Here is a 12921-nt window from a genome sequence, read left to right as displayed (position 1 = left end):
TGGGAGACAGTTTTATGTAAATAAGAAGAAACTAATTCTGGAAGTTTGTTGAATTTAAGTACTTGTAGGGTTTTTTTGGAGCTGTTATCAATAAAGATTCTCCATCTAGTGGATGAAAACAATAAAACATGACTACATCTGGTTTTGCATACTGCATTTGCTGTCTGGGCAGTACTTGTTTCCTATTTGATGGTTTTCAGCCATACATACAAATTGTGCCCAGCATTAATGACCTATGCCCTGAATAATTATACCATAATGCAGGAAACTAACCTCTGCCTTATGGCACTGAATCTGCAAACACTTATGTATATCTAGTCCAAATGGGTAGTCTCATTAGGTGCAATGGGTTTACTATATGTCTGTAACATTATATTCAGAGTTTTTTGCATGTCTAAGCACCTGAAAGTGTAGTTATAATAGGTGTTAACATATCCTGCCTAGCTCACTTTGATAATTATATCAAAGATGTGGCAGTGTGGGTGTTGGCACATGACAGCAGCAAGAGCGTTTTTACAGGGTCCACAGAGAATTTGTGCTTAAGTTGCTGGTGTATGTGGCCACACACTCAATGCTGTTGTTCTTGTGCCAGAATGTGTTAAGCTGGTGTGAGTACACTGGAAAGCAGGACAGTGGTATTTCTGTTTTAGTTTGTTGTACATTGTGTTAGGATTGTGGCCAATGGCAACGTATTAGAAGAGTTAGAAAAAGACATCCAAGCAAAACAGTGGCTTGTACCAGGTGGAATGAAAAAAAAAAGGGGGGGGAATAGTTCTAGAAGCAAAACAATAAAACAATAATAATAATGTGAGCTTTTGTAGCACTATTTGAGAATTTCTGTTTCCCTGCAAGATTTTGTACTCCAAAGAAGTTTCAAGTTCCTTTATTCTTGGAGCAGCTGTTTCCTTTTTCCTGTTGCTATCTGTATTTTAAGAATTTGTACTGGAGTCCATCAGCATAGCATCTCTGAGTGGTATTTATTTTATATATCTACAGAATGTTATGGCTGGTGGCCGTGCTTTCACAGATAAGGAATGTTTCTGTTACGTTTTGGGAGGATAGCTTTTTTTTCCTGATCTTTGGCTGATTTAAAGATGCCTGTATATTATTACACTAATTTTTTAATTGTTAAACTGAAATCCTTGTGTAGTTTTACTATGAAATTTACTTAAAACACAATGTTTTTACTTGCCTTCTCAGGTGGATTGAGAATAAGGATGAAAGCTAAACAGATGTTAAGAAAGATTACAATATTCTCTTTTGTAGTTTCTAGTAGTAATAAAGAAGTGTAAATTCTGATATCTCCCCGCCCCCCCCCCCCCCCCCCCCCCCCGAAAATGATTTTCAACTTCATTCTGATAGACTGCAGCTTCAGAGTTAGAGCATAAGGGAGGCTGGTAGCTCTTGTATTTACAGTGCATTTAACCCTGCATGCTGTTAAATTGTTGCTTTTTATTATGTTATTCCTCATCTGTTACAGTGCATTAACATTCGTACTGATGTGGCTTGTTGGGGAATTATTAATTAGTGTAGGAAGGCTCTGTTCCCGCTGCCAACTAAAGTGACTTTCTCTTACAGAAAAATCCAGGCTTGGGGATTATAAAAATGTTGCAAGTCACATAGCAAGACCTAAAAGAACACTGTCAGGTTCGAGCCTTGTAATACCTGTGAACAGCTTCATGTATTGCATTACGTGAACATTTCCCAGTTCTTTCCATGGGACTACTCATAGAGATTGTTTCTGTGAAGACAGGACAGACTTGTCAATGCAGGAGATCTGTTGCCAGGTTAGCCGGGGTTATAACCTGAGCATGCTGTTTTTTTGTCATTAAGACTATCATGTGAAAAATCTTATTTGGTACTTGGAGTGCCTTTTTGCTGGTTTTGCATAATTTGCTTCCAGAGTGGATTTAACTGAGCTGCACAAAGGCATTCTTGGCGTGGATTATTCTTTGCACAGAGACTTAAAGCTCAGTGGTCCTTGTGGGCTGTTTCCCTGAAGGGACAAGAACCCAGGGAAGTTGAACTGACTTAACTAAAGCAGTAGAGTTAATGAGTATTATGTCCTCTATGGATCTTCACTTTCAGAGGGTGGATGATCTTTATATTATAATCCCTTTACAGCATAAGGTCATTTTACTTCTGCACAAAATTGTCCTCACAGAGGATTAATGCACTTGCATGCATGTATCAGATACATTCTTATCATTAGGCTTGCCTTTGTAGTCTAGCTGGTTTGCTGTTTCGGAAAACTTCTATAAGTGTCAGCAAATCATAGCTCTTTGCAAGATAAGGACCTTTGTTTGTCCCATTCATGGTAGATATTAGGCTCAGAAAAATGGGCAGATTGGCTAATAGTGGTTGTATAAAGAAGAATATATATTTCCAACAGAAATGGCATATTTGAAAACTGGCCTTAATTGATTTAAAGGAAAGTGAAATGAAGGAGAAGAAAAACATTTGGGGCCTTTGGGTTGGTCAAAGTAAAATGGCACCCTTCAGGTTTTTTTACACAATCAGAAGTAAATTTTTGTCATACTGCAAGTTGAAGTATGAGGTAAGTTTTCTTTCATTTATCAATAGCACTGAGAAATATTAGCCGGGGGAGTGATTAGCTGCTCAAATAAGAGAAGTTCAATTAAACACTCTATGTAGACTAGAGCTTTGGAATTTTTTTTTAAAATATAGTGTTTACCCTTGCTAATTAGTATGAGAGAGAAGGTTTATGTTTTGTGCATGTTTTTATATGTTAACAAGACATTGGATGTTTTTGATTATACACTTTGGAATGATGCCCTGAGACTTTGTAAAGCCATCAGATATTTCAGTAAATAGGTTTGTTTACTAGGGACTGCTCAGAAGAATTATTCTGAATTAATGTTTTAAAATAGATTAATTAAATTGCATTAAACTTGTGTGTGGAAAAGCTAATCTGGAATTCAGGTGAATTTAATTTAGTTGCTTACAAATATTAATTTCCTTAATTAAACAAAGGCTACTTTAATTCTGTGCTAAATGTATCGATTCTGAGTAACAGTATTGGCAGAGATATTCAGTGCACTTTATCTAATCTGCTTTAAATTTATACTTTCAGTTGTCTCTGATTAGTTTTTCAGAGTGTTCCAGTACTAGAGCCACCTCCCAGTAAGTGGTTGTAGGAATGCTCTAGGCTTTTTGCTCCCCTTTTTGGCTTTGTTTCTGAATATGAGAAGCCAAGAATGGGCAGGAGTGTTCGTCTACTTTCAACTCATAATATGTAATAGGGAAATTAATATCTTTAAGTTTTGATGGGTGATGAAATAGACTGTATTCATTATTAGAAGATTTAGTTCTGTTACTCCATATTGATGCTTGTTCTGCCTTGGAATCAATCTTAGGACTGTTTTCTCAAATTTTGAAAACATATTTTTCCTTTGGGAGGTAAGAGGGAACTAATGCAGTATGTTTGCTATGTGTGATTATTTCCATTATTCACTGTGATTAAAAAGTGAGACAATTTTTAGTGTGTGCTACTTTATAAAACAGGAATGGGTTTCTGGTGGGTTTACTAGGCAAGGGTTACCAAAGTAGGGTCTGGCCTCGGGTGGGGAAAGGGTGGACAGTAAAAGAGCTGATCTGGGAATGGGTTACATGATGCAAGAGGTCTGAAGGGTTAGAAATGTTTGAGGTAACTGAGATTTGAAGGCACCCAGGGCTGAAGTGGGAATGGAGCTGGGAGGAAATTCCTCTGATACACACTGTAACCTGTTTTTCAGTCTTTGCATTGGGTAAGAGTTGAAGCAGTCTCTTCCAACCCTCCAAAAAGCCCTCTGGGAGAAGTGAGGAGTGCAACATAGATCCACCTAAATAAATGGCTCAGCTGGAGTCAGTTTGAGTTTGGCTGGCCAAGACCTCCTGTAGTGTATGTGTTAATGAGATATTTTCCATTGTCTGGTATAAGCTGTCTTCCCATATCTCTCCCCCAGATAATGGCAAATTGACTATAAAATATTACTCTGTTGATCAAACTTCCACATGCTGGCTGGGGGAGTAAAAGTGGGCACATTTTATGTCCCTGATGTAGTTTATCCTCAGCTTCCTGTTAATATTTCTTTCTTATAGCTTAGTATTTGTTCCAGGTAATATTTCAGCTTTGCCTTCTTAATGCCAATGTACATATACTTAATTTAGATTTAATGGGGACTAGGGTTTCAGCCAGAAGAAAGAAAGGAGAAGAAGGCTGTGAATGTATAGCAAACTTCAAGAAAAGAAGTGTTTTTTCTTGAGGAAATGCTGGTAAATACTTCACTGAGTAAAATAGGTGGAAACTACAATGGTGAAGTTATTCTGAATTTGTTGACTGAGGCTTTTTAAAGCTGATAAATTAACTCTAATCCTGTTAAATTTTATAATAAATTTTATAGGCATTTTAATCAAGTTGTGATAGCTGCTGTGGTTGTAGTACCCAATGTAGCTTACTTGGGCATTGCTTTCCTAATCCACACATCTAGTGTCAATAACAAATTTATTTGTTTTCCCCTTATGTTTTGATACAGGAGCTCACTGCATCTGGTGACAGCAGAAGTATATTTTGTTCTGCCTGTTGAGAAGGCAAAAATGTGTTCTGTCAGAGTGTTGGCTAATTGCCTATGAGCTGTTTCTGACTTACTGAAATTGTCATAAAATTTGTTTAAATGGAAATAAATACAAATGTTACGAAGACACATTGCTGTGTATGTGTAGTAGCTGTTCTGCCGATCACAGTTTGGTTGTTGTGCCCTTGTTTGAAGACTCTGTGATAGAATATTTTGGTGGTACTTTTCCGATGTGAGGTTGAATATTTTCAGACTATGACCCATGAGAGGTGGAGACCAGATGTCAGAAGTGTGAAATTATTTTTTGTTTGTGTTGAAGAAAGGTTTAATTTCAGTGATTTTTAATTTTTTTTTTTAAATAATGAATTTTGGAGGGCTAAATACGTGCATCACATGAAGTATTAAAGTGGATTTAAACAAAAGCATTGCAAATCCTTTGGAATGTTGTATAAAACATTGATGTATTTGTAGCTGTAACTGGTTTAAATGCAACATGTGAATTATCAGTGAAATCTTGAATCGTGTAAATAGTTTTAAAAGTTGGTTTTGTTCTAGTTTGTTCTTTTTTTAGTGTTTGGAGTGGCGGATGTCTTCCTTCAGGTTGAGGGCAGGGTTCTTAATATTACTAGCAGTATGTAATATTATGAAACAGTAACTGTAGCACAGCTGGTTTATTATGTTAAGCCTGGCTGGTTACCAGGATTTCTCAGAAATGGCAAATACAATTTGCCAAAATGGCATCCATATGCACTAATGTATTGCCAGTTTTTTTGGGCGTACTGCCACAGTCTGTGCTGTCCCAACAGTTTTTCGCTGTGATCAGAATTTCAAATGACTCAGTATTGGCAGTGCTGGTATTTTGAGTAAACAATTCTGATATGCGAGGAGTCCTCCTTTGGAGATGGGCTTTCACAGTGTGCAGTGGTTGCTCAGGCCAGTCTCAAAATTCTTCTGTAGGTTGTGTCGCTCTCTTCAGAAATTTTTACTCCACCTGTCTGGCTTAATGGCTTTCTTGTGCTCAAGTGGAAGAGGGAAAGAGGAAAATCTTTATGCATCATTGGATTTGATTTAGCGTTAGTGTTAAGGGATGAATTACCATTTCTATTGGTAAACCTCAAATCTCTCTAGTGTTTTTTGCTTCAGGTTATAAAGGAAAAAATTGCCTGATCTCTCAGTATTCATTGTCCATCTCTTTGTAAACTGAGGGAAAGCACAGATACGAATGGTTCCAGTGATTTTAATTCAATTTTACAGGCTGAAGGTTTCTCTTAAAACACTAATAAATAATCTTGACAGAGAATTCCAAGGGAGCAGGGCTGAGAAATATTTTGGCTTTACAGTCAGGACTATATTCTGAAAATAGGTCCATCAGAATTGAGCTGTAGAAAAACCAGGCAAGTTCAAGAAAAAAGGTGAAGTTTTGCTTCAAGTGTAGTTGTAATTAACTGTGAGGAAGCTCCCTGTTCTCACTGAATGTTTATAAAGATTTTAGAGGCCTGTTAAGATTCATACATGTAAGTGTCTTGTGTGCATGTAGATCTGTACAGAATGCAGTAATTGCAAATCTAATGTGGCTTGGGAGCTTCATATGTTTTTGCGACATCAAGACTAAATACTAAAGTCTGATCACTTCCAAGAGCTAAGTAATAATTTGTAAATTAAAACCCTGCAATTTAGGAGTGGTCTTGTATGCTCTTAAAACTTCTAAAACAAAAAATCAATTTAAAAGAAAACATTTTATTTTGTATTTTATACTGGTGAGCTACCAAATCTCTGAAACTAAATGTTCTCTTTATCCATTTGGAAAATGCAGAAAGGTGGATCAGCAAGGAAAGCTTGACCTCTTGTCTCAGTCCTAGTATAGAAAGATTTACTCGTAGAGGCGATGCAGGTAGTTTAGTCCTTTGCTCTTCGATGAGGCTACTGAATAAAGTAGCAGTTAATACCCACTGGATGATCGCTGGAAGTCGGTCACTTCTGTTAGGAACTGCATCTCCTTTTATAGAGGAAGAATGAAAAAACAAAGGTAGTATTGATATATCAAGTATATCTGTATTAACACTCTTCTTGCTGTTTTTCAGGATTGCATGACTTGTAAAATTACTTATTTGGGGACCTGAAGTAGTGTTTGACTGGATATTGCTGCCTGGTTCTGAATGATGTCAGAACAGGATTTGGCAGATGTTGTTCAGATTGCTGTTGAAGACTTGACTCCAGATAACCCAGGTACAGTAGAGGTGGTAGTGATGGTGTGAGAAAGCTCATTTATAGTATTGCCCATTAACAGGGTGGAAATCACTGTTGAGCTTTTCTTAAAAATATAAAGCAGTGCTGCTGATTTTTTTTTTCCTGAGGTGCCTCTTAAGACTACATACCAGGTTTTCAGTAGCTTAACTTGTATATCTTCAATATCCTTTAGATCAGATTTTTTTTTTATTCTACTTTTCTTTTAAAGGCTTTATTGCCTGGGGATTTTTTTGTGCAGGGGTAGACTAGTGCTGAAAACTTTGAATGAAATATGGCATCCTGCAATCTTTTGTTTTTCTCCAGACCAAATAGATGTTTTAGGCTTTCCCTCAAATGAGAGCTATCAGCCATCTATTATGAATTGTTTTACTTGTAAAATAGTTTCTCATACATTATTAAAATTCATATGTATAACAAAATTACAGTAAAAATGAAAACCACTTCTGAAAGCAAGTATTGTGATATCCCTTGCTTAGAACTTGACCTACTCAGTGAAAATGTGTTGAGATCAGCTATAGTCATAGATCCTATGCTGCCTTTACATGCAAGTAAGTGACTGAAAGAACAGTAACTACAGTTATGGAAAACAGAAACACATATCAAAAAACTTTTTTCTGATGCAAAACAAAACAGTTACTTCAGGAATGTTCCCAAAGAGTTGGAGAAGCTGGCACCTGCCTGTCCTAGGCTGGCTGGGAACTTGGTGTTCAGTTTTGTCAGCTGTGGGTGGTATGGTCAACCTTAAACAAGTCTTGCTTTGCTCAGTTTGGTAAAGGAACTTGAACCTTGTCCAATCTTAGGTGATGCTCTGACTGTGAGGCTGTTCAGGGCTCTATCTCTTGATTTTACCAGCCAGGCCTTCCAGTTCTAAATTCAGTTCTTCCTTTTTTTTGTTACTGATTTCTTCAAATTGTTTGCCTTTAGATGAAAGGCTATTAGAACCTCTAGGTCTGCATATCTAAGTAATTATTTTGGAAAGCTTGCAGGATTTTGTTCATCTATACTGGAGAAAAGTAACCCACTACTGCACCGAGTAGTGGGTGTAATTCTGTCTTTGTACAGAACTTCATTAGTACTTTTTATGGTTTTGTATACACATGAGGGTTCAGAAGCCTGTAGAATCTGTCAAAGCAGAGCAGCTAATGTGGCAACTCTGCTACCTCATGGTAAGTTCCTAATAAAAAAAAATCCAAGGTAATGCATGAGCGTTACATCCTCAGTGCATTTGCCACAAAGACTTAGATTTGGATAAATGTTTTTTGAAAAGCAGTAAACCGTTGTCATGTATTTAAGAGAAACCCCCAGTAAGTGTAAAAGAATACACATGTTAATTAAATGCCTTTTACATTTTTTTGTTTTATCCTTTTAATGTATTTTTAATTTGAGCCTTGTCCTCTTATATTCTAAACCGTGGCAATGCTTATTTTTTCTGTGCAGTTGTGTTGGAGAATCATGAAGTGACAGATGATGATGTAGAGCCTGTTCTGAAACGTCAGCGTATAGAAATTAACTGCCAGGATCCCTCTATTAAGGTTATGATAATGCCTTTTTCTGTTTTTATTTGTAATACCAATTAAGTTAGCTTTCTTAGGGAAACATACTAAAAGAAAAGAATGTAAAATAAACTGTTTATACATAATACTGGAATTATTCTTAGCCTTCTTGTAAATGTGTGTTCATTTTTGTGCATAAATTTTAAAATCTGGTTGATTGCCTAATTTTCCAGTGTAAAACCAGTAGCAAGAATTTTATATGCATTATGAAATGTCATCAGAGTTGATTCCAGTGACTCAAACATCACTATTAGTACATTTTTTGATAAAGTGAATAAAGTTGACCTAAAAGATAAACTTGAGCATGTATTTGTATTACAATTTGTTGATACTTTCAGCATGTTTTAAATTATTATTTTAAACTAACAACATTTCCTAATAGTCAAACTGTATTTGGTTCAGGCTCAGGCTTTTCTGTACTTGCAGAACTTCCCCTGCTGTTCTCACTAGTGTGCTTCAGGTTTTGTTTTTTTTTTTGTCTTGGAGCATAAGTATATGAGTAGTATTTTACTGCCGAACATGTTAAATAGTATGTAATTTCGTATTTTTGAAATGGTCATAGAAACTGAAGCTCTGTATTGAAAGAGCACCGGGGGAGGAGTGCTGTAAGCCAGCTTGATTAGGTGTGTAAATTGTAATAGAGGGCCACAAGATGGCATAGTTGCTGTTTGCAAAGGAGAATGTGTGTAATATTACCCTTTAATGGCCTATTTTTCCCAAGAGAAAGCAAGTAGAATATGCTTTCTTTTGAATAAAATTGCTTAGGAAAACAGATTTTTTTTATTTGTTTTTCTTGATTTGCTGCTCAGGAGAAAACTTAAGTAAGCAGCGTTAATTGTGTCTGAGGTTATTTGTGTTGATATAATTCCCACTGTAATCATCTGAATTATCTGTTTGGGCAGGAAAAAAATCTTACTTAACTTCATCCAGGAGGATGCATTCATAGATTTATAATCCTTTTGTTTTTACATGTATCAAATGAAAGGCTTTGGCATGTCATTTTAAATGATTTTGTGGTGTATGAAATCATACTAACAAAGTGCTTAGGTGAAAATGTGTTTGGCTCGGATGCTTTTGGCTTCTAAATAAAGATCTGGAAGAATTTGAGAATGCTAAAATGCTCCTGGATGTCATCAGTTCTGTACGTGGCTGAGTTCTGTGACTAGGCACACTGGTAGTTCCTTTAGAATTGTTTTCCAGTCACATTTATCTGGACCTTCCTTATGTGTATGTTGCTGAAGATAAATGCGTAGGTCTTTAAAATCAGTTTCTTTTGCATTCTCCCCTTTCTAGTCATTCCTGTATTCCATTAATCAGACAATATGCCTGCGGTTGGATAGCATCGAGGCAAAGTTGCTGGCACTAGAGGCTACCTGTAAATCATTGGAAGAGAAGTTGGATCTCGTCATGAACAAACAGCATAGCCCCATCCAAGTCCCCATGGTGGCAGGTTCTCCTCTTGGCGCTACACAGACGTGCAATAAAGTACGATGGTAAGAAAAGATTACTCATCAATGTGCTTTTTAAAATAACGTAAATCCATTTCTTTGGCATCAAGCTCTGCAGCTTTCTGTATAGCTGTCAAGAGCTTGGTATGCTGTTTATGGATGTAGAATTAATTTATCTTGAAGGTAATTTTTGTACCAGTTTCATGATGTTACTTAGAATGAGACAGTGGTCCATGGACAATTTGCAACTATTTCCACACTTCATTTTGACTTAAACCAGACTGATTCATCCATCCTCTGGAAAAGTCTCATCAGCTATTTTAGACAGGTTTTTTTAGACCTGCTTTACTTTTATTTATGTGGCTGTTTTGAGTTAATGAGTTCATCATCGTTCTAATTGCTTCTCATTTTACTTTTATTCACCAGAACTACAATGGAGTTTGTTTTATGTGCTTGTTTTGTAAAGACTCTTGCTAGAATAGTGTCTGGGCTTATTTTGGGGTTAGAAGCTGGAGATGGAAAATCTGTTAAATAATCTAATACACTTTGATGAAAGAGCAGGTTTGACCTACAGTACCTTTATGTATGAATTGCCCAATACGGTTTTAAATATCTAAATCCTGATGTGCCTGTCCTCTTACCATGGAGAGTATTCCAGCCAGAGAAATATGCTTATCAAAAGACTCTTTTGTCTAACAACTTCTTCCTCCTCATTCATATATTTATAGATAGAAAAAACTTAATATTTCTCTAAATAATTACTTTTAATTCTTCATTACAAAGGTGTATAGGCAACTTTCACATGTCATACCATTCTAGTCAAGCTACACTAACTTAATTCATCTTTTGTCAGTCTGTTTTTCCATCTTCTGATCTTTTTCATCACTGTCTCTGAACTTTCTCAATATTTGAAAATTACTTTGAATATATTTTGGTATATTATACACAGTGCAGTGTTTCAGGTGCACTACTCTAGACCTCTATAGAAAAAAATTAGTTCCTTGCTTTATGTTGTGGGACTCATCCAGGTGAGGTAAGGAGAAAAAAGAAAAAACACTACAAATATTACCCTTTTTCTACTAGGCCACTACTTGCTCCCTGCTGGTTTGTTTTTGTTTGTTTGTTTTTTACTTTCAATATTGCTATTTTTATAATAGGTATTTTAAGTTAAAAATTTATCTCAAAGTTGTAAGTGCATTTTATTATGATTCTTTCAGTTCATGCATTTATGAAACAGGATGGAATATAACCTTACTACCATAAGAGTTCAGGGTTGAAGATTTTTACATAAGAGGGATACACTCTGCTCACGTAGCTGTACCTGTTGCATAATGCGGTTTGCTACCTCACAGTTGTTCATTGAGTGTGATTACTTCTGATGAATGTAGTCTGATCTTTTTAAAAAATTCCTTATTTGTATTTAAAAATCTAAAATTATACAGAACCCAATGTGTTTTTTTGATCTCTGTTTTAAAAGTTCATATGTCCTTTTTATTTTCAGTGTAAATTTGAGTACTTTTTGCTGTAACAGTCACCTGTCCAGTTAGGAACAGTTGATGTCCTCAAGCTTTTCCAAAACATCTTTCCTTTTTAGATGTCCAAATACAATGTTTGGGCACCAGTTCAGAATTCCTTTTTTGGTCTTTGTTCTGGTGCTGGTGATGAACATCCTAACCATTGGACATCTTCCATTTCCCTTTTTTAATTGAATTTTTCTTTAAAATAGGTGCTGTGTCTACATTTACCCGTGCTTTTGAAGGCTTCCCAGTCATACATTGAAAAGGTCAATTATAGCTGTTCTATATCCAAAGAAATAAAGTACATGGAATAACTATTTGGATCATAGAGCAAGTAACTAGAATATTACACCAGTGTTTTTGCTAAATGCTCTTTATCAATAATTATTTCTCAAGGAACCTTCTTTAAGCCTGTTACTAATTTTTTTTGTCATTATATTAGAGATCTTCAAGTTCTTGTGCATAAGCTGAACTTCTTATTGTGGTTTGTGCACAAAAGACTTCAAAAATATTTCCAGAAATACATGGCCCCTTTGTGAATCTATTAATTCACGTTCAGTGAATGCTTTCCTCTAAATTGTACTATTTTGAGTTTCTTATGGGATTTGTCAGACCTGAGGTTAGTGTGTTGTGTTTTGTTTTGTTTTAAATCTCTGTAACCATCGGAAATCTGTCCTGTGTGTTAATGGTGAGCTTGGAGTTTAATCTTTTGTTTTGGGTGTAAAAACTTATGATGACGGCTTCTCAGTCTGAACATAATTTAGATAGAAGTCTTGAAGACTGTAAGATTCTCTGCCCCAAATATTTGTTAGTGTTGGTATGAAGTTGCTCATTATGAAATGCATCTTGCCAATAAAACACTAAGGGCTTTTTGTTCTTTTAGCAGTCTGTGGCCTATATGACTCAAAATAGTTAGGGGTGTATGTGTTTAACTTGGCATTAGAAACACTACAATTTCACAGTGATAAAATGCTTCACTGAATTCCCTGTCTCTCATTCATAAAAACTTTTATCACTTGTTGATTATTTCCAATTAAAGCCTGCATGGACTGTTCTGTTGTCTCAACTCTCTGTATCGTTCCCTCTTCCCCTTACATTGCAGATGGCAGTGGAGAGCTGCCAACCAGAGTTAGTATTTTAGATAGTGATTTTCAGGTTCTGCATCTGAATGAGATGCTTCAACCTCCTTCTCCTCCTTCTGCCACTACAATAATACTGGGTTTGCCGCCCTAACAAAAATGTAGTTAGCAAAAGCATGTCAGCCAGGTGGTGCTACACTGCCAGTAAAACAGACTGTCATTCTTTTTTTCGATAAATACCTTAGGGCTTGTGATCTTTTCTCTTCTGCTCTATAGTGAATTTTGTTTACAGTTTTTCTGGTAATTTAGTTACTTGCATTAATTTGGTGCAGATTTAACGTCATCCAAATTTGTTTTACAGCAGTGCACACAGTAAAATGCATGAACTGTGCATTATAAATTCACGCAGTTTGATTGCTTTGTGCTATTTATGCTTTTAAAATTAAATTAATTTCTTAAGACTTGTCAGTTTAAAATATGCTTAGGTCATCATGTGATGAAAG

The 12921-nt window shown here is 36.0% G+C and overlaps 1 protein-coding gene across 5 annotated transcripts in view; it reads left to right on the top strand.

The window, feature by feature from the left end:
- Window positions 1-12921, top strand: part of BANP (BTG3 associated nuclear protein) — a 158717-nt gene that overhangs the window by 8223 nt on the left and 137573 nt on the right. For 4 of the 5 annotated variants that reach the window (XM_075039866.1, XM_075039865.1, XM_075039867.1 and 1 more), the window contains exons 2-4: window positions 6656-6800; window positions 8259-8353; window positions 9668-9867. The exons of the other annotated variant lie outside the window; for it this stretch is intronic. In XM_075039866.1, coding sequence (XP_074895967.1) covers window positions 6731-6800; window positions 8259-8353; window positions 9668-9867 — 365 coding nt within the window. In that variant the 5' untranslated portion in view covers window positions 6656-6730. The remainder of the gene's footprint in view (window positions 1-6655; window positions 6801-8258; window positions 8354-9667; window positions 9868-12921) is intronic. 5 annotated transcript variants of the gene reach the window in all.

The sequence above is a fragment of the Buteo buteo genome, chromosome 11 (genome assembly GCF_964188355.1).
Source record: "Buteo buteo chromosome 11, bButBut1.hap1.1, whole genome shotgun sequence".
In the NCBI taxonomy this organism is placed as follows: domain Eukaryota; kingdom Metazoa; phylum Chordata; class Aves; order Accipitriformes; family Accipitridae; genus Buteo; species Buteo buteo.
Note: the sequence above shows the minus strand (reverse complement) of the source record. Positions and strands in the feature narration are given on the sequence as shown.